Raw genomic sequence first — 8,647 nt, 5'->3', positions numbered from 1 at the left:
TTGTTGTTTCAAATCACTAAGTTTTGAGGGTGGTTTGTTATGCAATAAATAAATAATATACCCAACATTGCTACAATAGGAACCTCAATAAAGCCATTGCAGAGGGGATGGGATCTGGTGAGTGTGATGTAGTAGTGGGGATTGGAAGGCATAAATTAGAGGTACCTTATGAGGTACCCAGGAAGTATCTCTGCACTCAGTTAACAGCAGGATTTATTTTAGATCTTCTTAGCTTGTGAATTGAAGATTGTGAATACATTCCTATTCTTGTTTCTACTGCTTTAGAAACTGGGCAGGCCAGGATACTGTTATTCTCAGTAGTTACTGACTCCTTGTCAAGCTTCTTCCCACTTAAGATGACTAAGCTTGGAACATGCCCAGGGGAGTGATTGGCCATGCTCAGGTGAATTAGTTTCATCTAGCTCTGGTATTTATGTCCACTTGAGGTTATGGAATCAATATAGTATTAATCTCCAGAAGTCAAATGTTTGCATTCCTTCTTATTTTGTGGACTCTCCAAAAGACCTAAAGGCATATATTGATATTTCACACCTGTCTACGCTAAGAGTTTCTAGGAATTATTTATTTAACCTTTACTCCAACAGACCTTGTTATTATTCTTAATTTAGAGATAGTAAATAGGCTCAGAGAACTTCTGTAATTTGTCAGATATCCACATACCATGTCAAAGCCAAGATTTAAACCTAGGTCTTTTGATTCTAAATTTCATACCCTAAGCCATTGCTCTATACTCCATCCCTAGAGTGGTCAAAACCCTTTCCCAGTAAGTGGCAAGATGGAAAGTTAATATACGTCATTTGACTGCTTTTCTTTCAGACTTCAAAATTATTTGTCTACACATGAGCTTTTGCAAAATGATTTCCATTCTGTTCAAAACATTAGACCAGTTTCTTTTCTCCTTATGTGTTAGAAATATGGGTCAAATTATCATAGAGACTTCAGCTGAAGCCAGATGAATAATTTTTTAGTGATCTCTTCTGTATAGAGAAAAATTATTCCCTTGGCCTGTATTCAGTACCTCAGAACAATTAACCTGCTAACTGTTCATGTTAATAATGCTTCTACTAAGTTTTCTATAGATTTTTTAGATGCCTGGTTTCTTGATAGTCTCTGGTCTACAGCATATATATAGCATAATAATTACACAACATAATTTTAGGTTATTGAATGCTAAAAGCAGCAGTAGTACCTATTCTTTTTGTTCAGTTGTGCCTTGATTGTTGGTTGGTGGTAGAGATAAAGGGACTGAGTTTAAATTTCTGCTGAACAAATTTTATATTTGCTTCAATGAGGATGAATTTAAAGGGAATACTAGGATCCTCATTACCAAACTCAGAGGCTTTGGACTTGTTTAGACAGTATCTGTTCCCAATTTTGCCTCTATAAATAAATCTTCAGAATACTGGGGCCTTCTTTCCTGGAGTAGAACCTTTGTACCATCCAGGCTTAAGTACATCTATTCATAGAATGTCAGGAGTCTGGGGAGCCTCATGTACCCCATAACACTGTATCTAAAAGCTTCTTTGACCCTGCATTGTATCTGTATCTTGTGTTATTATTGGCTTTGACCTGTGAATGTTGAAGTGTATAAATATGGGTCCATTTTCCTGGTGAAGTGGTCTTTTGGAAGCAGCACCATGGTCAGCTGAGATATCCAGGGTTTGGGGAACATTCCCTGTAGAGGCAGGGGCAGGGCACTTGACCAAATAAGGTTGGCCAGTGACATGGTGTTTTAGAATTAATGTCTGTGGATCACTGAAGCTCTGGAGCAGTGAAATCTGGAGTCTTCCATGCAAGGGAAACCTGGGAATTATGAGGCTGCTTATAGTATGTGGTGTATCCAGAGCAGTCCTATTGCTGCTAGGTACCTGCACTAGAAAATGGTTTACTTTCTAAGCCTGTATATATTCTAGTCCAAGGGTGGAGGAAAAAAAAGGACTCAAAAAGGTTCAGGTCTACACCTGAGGTGGAAATAAAAAGGTGGGGTACAAAGAAGAGGGATGGCCAGTGTGCCTGGGTGGTACAGTCCGTTGAGTGTCTGACTCTTGGTTTCGGCTCAGGTCATGATCTCAGGTAGTGAGATTAAGCCCCGTGTCGGACTCCACGCTTAGTGCAGTCTGCTTGAGATTCTCTCTCCCTCTTGCTCTGCCCCTCCTGCTGTGTTCTCTCTCTCTCTCTCTCTCTCTCTCAAATAAATAAATAATAATCTTTTTTTTAAAAAAGGAAGAGGATGGCCAGATGACTGGATTCCCCAATGATGCTCCTTCATACAAAACAATTTGACTCTGGCTCTTTGAAAATGGGACCCAAGAAAGTTGCAAGGAAAGGAGTGACCAATGAAAGCAGATCATACCAAAGGCATCTGCTAGCTAGGGTAATAATTTGGAGAAAGAGGACAAATGGAAGACTGGGACTAGGCAATCAGAGAAAGACAATTATCATATGATCTCACTGATATATGGAATTTGAGAAACGAGGCAAAAGATCATAGGGAAAGGGAGGGAAAAATGAAACAAGACGAAACCAGAGAGGTAGACAAACCATAAGAGACTCCTAATCTCAGGAAACAAACTGAGGGTTGCTGGAGTGGAGGGGGGTGGGAGGGATGGGGTGGCTGGGTGATGGGCACTGGGGAGGGTACGTGCTATGGTGAGCCCTGTGAATTGTGTAAGACTGATGAATCACAGACCTGTACCCCTGAAACAAATAATACATTATATGTTAATTAAAAAAAAAAGAACAATAAATATAGGGGCATCTGGGTGGTTTAGTCAGTTAAGCAGCTGACTCCTGATTTTGGCTCAGGTCATGATCTCAGGGTCATGAGATCGAGTCCCATGTCAGGCTCCACGCTCAGCATTGTTTTGATGCCCGTCCTTTGATTGGGGGCTTTTACTTGCTCTGACTGAGGATGACTGTATAAATATTACTCCATGGAAAAGATGGTCTGGCTCCTTGTGGGTGGGATGATAGACTTCAACTGAGGAAGGAAATATCACAAATCTGGAAAGTGCCTCTTTAAGGGTACTTTAAGGTGAAATTTAAAGGGTAAATGCCTCTTTTGAACTTTTTATTCCATATTAGCTCTAAAAATCTCCTTTTCTTTTTAGTAAGCTATGAGATCTGGGGCCAAGGGTAAACCATGGAGCAGTAAACTAGTTTGTATTTGCTCATGCCTGCTGGCTTAACACTTTAACTGCCAAGTTCAGAATCTTTCTAGACAGTTGGGTAATTCCCACCCCCTCCCAACCTCTCTATAAAAAATGTGAAGTGGCAAGCCATCAGTCCCTCTCCTAGAGTGGCACTCTTAGTGCATCCAGCCCCATCTGCCCCATGCACAGCCAAACATACCTTCCTGGGCCATACAGAATCTATAAAATTACCTGTAATCTGCCAGTTTTGTACCTATAAGTTAGTTTGAGTCTGCCACAAGTGTCAGATTTGGTGTTTTCTTTTGACCTGTGTTTTACAAACCAGACTTCTTACTTACCACTATAAACATCAAAATTTTAACTCAAAGGCTTGGATTCTAGAGCATTTGAATCAACTTTCAAACAGAATGTATGCTACCTGCCCTTTGGATACCTGCTATTTATGAGTTTCTTTGTCAGACACATTTTGCCAAAAACTCATTGAGACAACCTTTGAAAGGAAGATACAGGCTCTGATTTGTTACTTATTTACCAGGTAATCACAAGACTCTCCATGTATTATTCCCATAGTAAGCCAGCTCCAGTGTGTATGCTATGCGATAAGCTAAGGTAGTATCATTAAGAGAGCACTCGAATAATCAGTGGTCCTGAACATTTGGTCAATCTATTCCACTGAGATCTAGTACAAACAGTATACACTCCACATATGGTCTTTTTTGACTCAAATTTCTCTGGTTGTATTTGTCATAATATAAAAAGATCCTAAGGATCCCTAGCCTTTTCTAACAAGAACCAGTCTTATACTTTCTCTCCTGAGATTTCACATTGAAAACAGTCTAAGAAACTTACAGAGCAATAAATAGAAAATCTATACTCCTTTTTTTTTTTTAAGAGTTTATTTATTTATTTGACAGAGAGATAGCAAGAGCAGGAACAGGAGCAGGGGAGTGGGAGAGGGAGAAGCAGGCTCCCCGCTGAGCAGGGAGCCTGATGCTGGGCTCGATCCCAGGACCCTGGGATCATGACCTGAGCCAAAGGCAGACGCTTAATGACTGAGCCACCCAGGTGCCCCAGAAAATCCGTACTCTTTTTTTTTTTTTTAAAGCTTTATTTATTTATTTATTTGACAGAGAGAGAGACAAGAGAGGGAACACAAGCAGGGGGAGAGGGAGAGGGAGAAGCAGGCTTCCTGCAGAGCAGGGAGCCTGATGTGAGGTTCTATCCCAGGACCCTGGGATCATGACCTGAGCCGAGGGCAGACGCCCAACCAACTGAGCCACCCAGGCACCCCAAAAATCCATACTCTTGATTAAATATTCTTAAAATGATCTCACAGGACTAGAAAGATTTTTACATATAGATATGAGAAAAAAAAAGTGCTAAAGTAGAAAATGCCCTTTACAAAGATAAAGGAGATATTTTCTTTTGGGGGTTTAATTTACCTTATGAGGTCTGGATAAGATGGGCTTCTGGAATCTTAGTTTAAGTAAACCTATCATCATTAGCCCAAGTTGAATCCAGTTTATTAATCCCACATAGTTTATTAAAAGGATTAAGTCTGAGGGAATGATTATAATTCAGGCAAAGATGAGTATCTGAATCACAGCTACAACGGGACAGGAGTGGATATTGAGAGTTGAGAAGATCAAAGGTGACTGACCCTCCTGACTTGCAACATACAATAAATATACTACAATTAAGGGAGCTAAATATTGAGGAAGAAACACTAATTGAAATGGCCCATTGCATGGAAGGGATTACTCTATCCATCCAGATGACAGCAACAGCATCTGTAAAAAAAATAGAGAAGCCACTAATTACATAAGTTATGTGAAGTATAGAATTTTTAATTAATTTAATAAATTTAAAGTATAGTTGTAGCAAAGACAAGAGCTGATATTGATAGGTTGTAGCTGTCCTTCATTAAAATAAGGAAGCTCCCTCGTATGCCTGTATTTTTTTGGAAAGTTTTTAAAAAATAATGCATGGGTGTTGGATTTTGTCAAATGCTTTTTATGAATCTCTTAACATTATGATGTTATTTTTGTGCTTTAGTATGTCAATATAGTAAAACCTTAGTTGATTTTTGGATGATAAACCAACCTGGATGATAAACCTCACTTGGTCATTGTGTATCATTTTTTAAATATATTGCTGGATTCAATTTACTAATGTTTTAAAGAATTGTTTCATTGTAGTTCATATGACAACATGTTATATGTAATATTTGTATGTAATTTTCTTTCGTTGTGAAAAGAATTATTCTGATTTTGGTATCAGAGTAATACTGATTCCATAAGATAAGTTGATAAGCATTCCCTCCTCTTCTATTTTCTGAAATAGTTTGTGTAGGAGTGGTATCATTTCTTTCTTAAATGCTTGATATAATTCATCAGTGAAGCCACTGGGTCCTGGGATTTAATTTATGGGAAGATTTTAAATTACTAATTTAATTTGTTTCCCTACTATGGATATATTTAGATATTCTATGTCTTTTGGAGGCAGGTTTGTTAAATTGAGGTTTAAAAAAATGTATCTTACTTAATGGCACAAAGCCATTCTTTCTTGCTCCATGGCCTTTCTCTCCCTTTTCCTCAACTGCAGGTATCATGAGGAGAAAGACAATTAGGGATGGAGGCTTTTAGACACAGGTTCCCAAGTCATCAACAAACTCAGTCCTATAGGCTACAAGCAGCTAAGGCAAGTTGGGTAGAATTCAGTGTGGAAGGGAAGCCCTCTATCCACAGAAGTTCCTTTGTTGATAAAGCTCTTTGGTCAGTTCAATGTACTATATTTTTGTTACTTCCTCTGTTGAATGTATTATTGGTATTGATATTTTACATGCTTGTAATATGAATGATCAAAAAGTCCAGAGGTGATTCTCCTGTTCACGTAGAGATGCACATAGAGAGTACTAGGGGGACATATAAGTTCCTCCCAAATCCACCCCCTTCTCCTCATTGTGTGGTTCAATTAGCCCAAAACAATATAGAATCTCAGTAGAAGAAATATCACAGACTTGACTGAGGACTTAAAGGCAGCAGGAGTAATAAAAAATGTGCATCTCAATACAACTGTTACTCTATGGCCAGTGACAAAAGCTAGTGGGAGCTGCAGATTTATAGTAGACGTATTATCAACTGCATTCGGTTGTTCCTATAGCCCTGGTTGTTCCAGACCTGGAGACTGTAATGGAAACCATTGTATAGGTTGATGCTAGTTGGTATACTATCTTGGACATTGCCAGCACTTCTTTTCTATCCCACTAGCACCTGAAGACCAAGACTAATTCACAATCATGTGGCAAGGCCTTCAACATACTTTCATAGTATTCCCCTAGAGATTCCTAAACGCTCCTGCTATTTGCCACCATTTGGTGGTCAGGATTTTGCATGAGTGCCTCTGCCCTCTGATACCCGAAATTCATGCATAGTTCATGTCCTGTTGGTTGGTAAATCAGAAGTCTCTGTCTCAACAGATCAGAGGTGGTGTTATTATACCTCCATCAAAGGGCTGATGAACCCCAACAAAATTCAGAGTAGTGCTTACCAAGTGGAGTTTCCTGGGAATATGTAGGCAGATTCATAACACTCAACCCCTCTCATAGTTAAGAAAAAAAAAGTGTCTTTACACTACAGATAAAGGGCTGGTATCCAAGATCTATAAAGAACTTCTCAAACTCAACACCCAAAAAACAAATAATCAAGTCAAAAAGTGGGCAGAAGATATGAAAAGACACTTCTCTGAAGAAGACATACAAATGGCTAACAGACACATGAAAAAATGTTCCTCATCATTAGCCATCAGGGAAATCCAAATCAAAACTACATTGAGATACCACCTATACCAGTTAGAATGGCCAAAATGGACAGAGAAAGAAACAACAAATGTTGGAGAGGTTGTGGAGAAAGGGGAACCCTCTTACACTGTTGGTGGGAATGCAAGTTGGTACAGCCACTTTGGAAAACAGTGTGGAGGTTCCTCAAAAATTTAAAAATAGAGCTACCCTATGACCCAGCAATTGCACTCCTGGGTATTTACCCCAAAGACACAGATGTAGTGAAAAGAAGGGCCATATGCACCCCAACGTTCATAGCAGCAATGTCCACAATAGCCAAACTGTGGAAAGAGCCGAGATGCCCTTCAACAGATGAATGGATAAAGAAGATGTGGTCCATATATACAATGGAATATTACTCAGCCATCAGAAAGGATGAATACCCAACTTTTCCATCAACATGGATGGGACTGGAGGAGATTATGCTAAGTGAAATAAGTGAAGCAGAGAAAGTCAATTATCATATGGTTTCACTTATTTGTGGAACATAAGGAATAGCATGGAGGACATTAGGAGAAGGAAGGGAAAAATGGGGGGGGGGATTGGAGGGAGAGATGAACCATGAGAGACTATGGACTCTGAGAAACAAACAGGGTTTTAGAGGGGAGGGGGGATGGGGGGATTGGTTAGCCCGGTGATGGGTATTAAGGAGGGCACGTACTGCATGGAGCACTGTGTGTTATACGAAAACAATGGATTGTGGATCACCACATCAAAAACTAATGATGTATTGTATGGTGACTAACATAACATAATAAAATTAAAAAAAAAAAAGTGTCTCTAATCCCCTACTAGTATATGTCTCACTTGGGTACTCTACTTGGTCTTCTGTATCAGCTAACTCACAGATCAGTATTATTTGAGTGGGGAACAAAGATCAACAGGCTGTATTGGAAGCTGTCCAGCAAGCCGTGGCATACTCTTTACCTTTGGGAATCCACAATCATAAATACTCCTCTGACCTAGAAGTCACCGTGATTGATAATTTTTTTTCTATTGCATCCATCCTCTGGCAAAGAGAGGCAGCTTATAGCTGGAGGTGGCCCTTGAGGTTCTGACTTGTTTCCTCTCTAATGCAACTACCATGTATACCCCTTTTGAAAAACAATTATTAGCTTGCTACTAGGATGCTGTCAAACTGAACAACTGACCCATGGAGGCCTTGTGACTTTCCAGCCTGATATTCTCATTTTGGGGTGAATCAGCTCAGACTCAACTATTAAGAAGGTGTGAAGAGCTCAACAAGTCTCTCTTATCAAATAGAAATGGCATATTCAAGAATGTAACTAACCTGGCCCAGTGGCATTTTGGCTTTGCATGAAAAAGTATCAGCTACACCCTTATTCGCTGACTGAAGCAGAGCTGCTAGTTCAATGGGGCTCTCTGTTTACAAGGGTTCCCATAAGTGTCTGGGCATGGTCCATTGATGGTTTGGCTAAGCTGAAACCCTCCATTAGGCTGCTACAGCTGTTTAACCTCAGCACCAGCTATAGAACTGAAAACTCAGTGGACATGAGTAAGCAGTCAGCAGATGGTTCAGTCAGCAGCCATGATTTGTTTCCATACTTTATAGTCCCTAAAATGGGTATCTTTACCCACCAGTCTGTAGTTTTCTAAGTGACAGACCAAACATACA

The 8,647-nt window shown here is 39.7% G+C and overlaps 1 protein-coding gene across 9 annotated transcripts in view; it reads right to left on the bottom strand.

The window, feature by feature from the left end:
- Positions 1-4,618: 4,618 nt before the first annotated feature.
- Positions 4,619-8,647, bottom strand: part of RALYL (RALY RNA binding protein like) — an 817,889-nt gene continuing 813,860 nt past the window's right edge. For 8 of the 9 annotated variants that reach the window (XM_032421711.1, XM_032421702.1, XM_032421703.1 and 5 more), the window contains one exon: positions 4,627-4,963. In XM_032421711.1, coding sequence (XP_032277602.1) covers positions 4,931-4,963 — 33 coding nt within the window. In that variant the 3' untranslated portion in view covers positions 4,627-4,930. Of the gene's footprint in view, positions 4,964-8,647 lie in introns of all 9 variants that reach the window. The other variant, XM_032421709.1, reaches the window with a different exon arrangement.

Source organism: Phoca vitulina, unplaced genomic scaffold, assembly GCF_004348235.1.
Source record: "Phoca vitulina isolate PV1807 unplaced genomic scaffold, GSC_HSeal_1.0 scaffold25, whole genome shotgun sequence".
Taxonomy (NCBI): Eukaryota; Metazoa; Chordata; class Mammalia; order Carnivora; family Phocidae; genus Phoca; species Phoca vitulina.
This window is presented reverse-complemented; position numbering and strand designations above follow the sequence as displayed.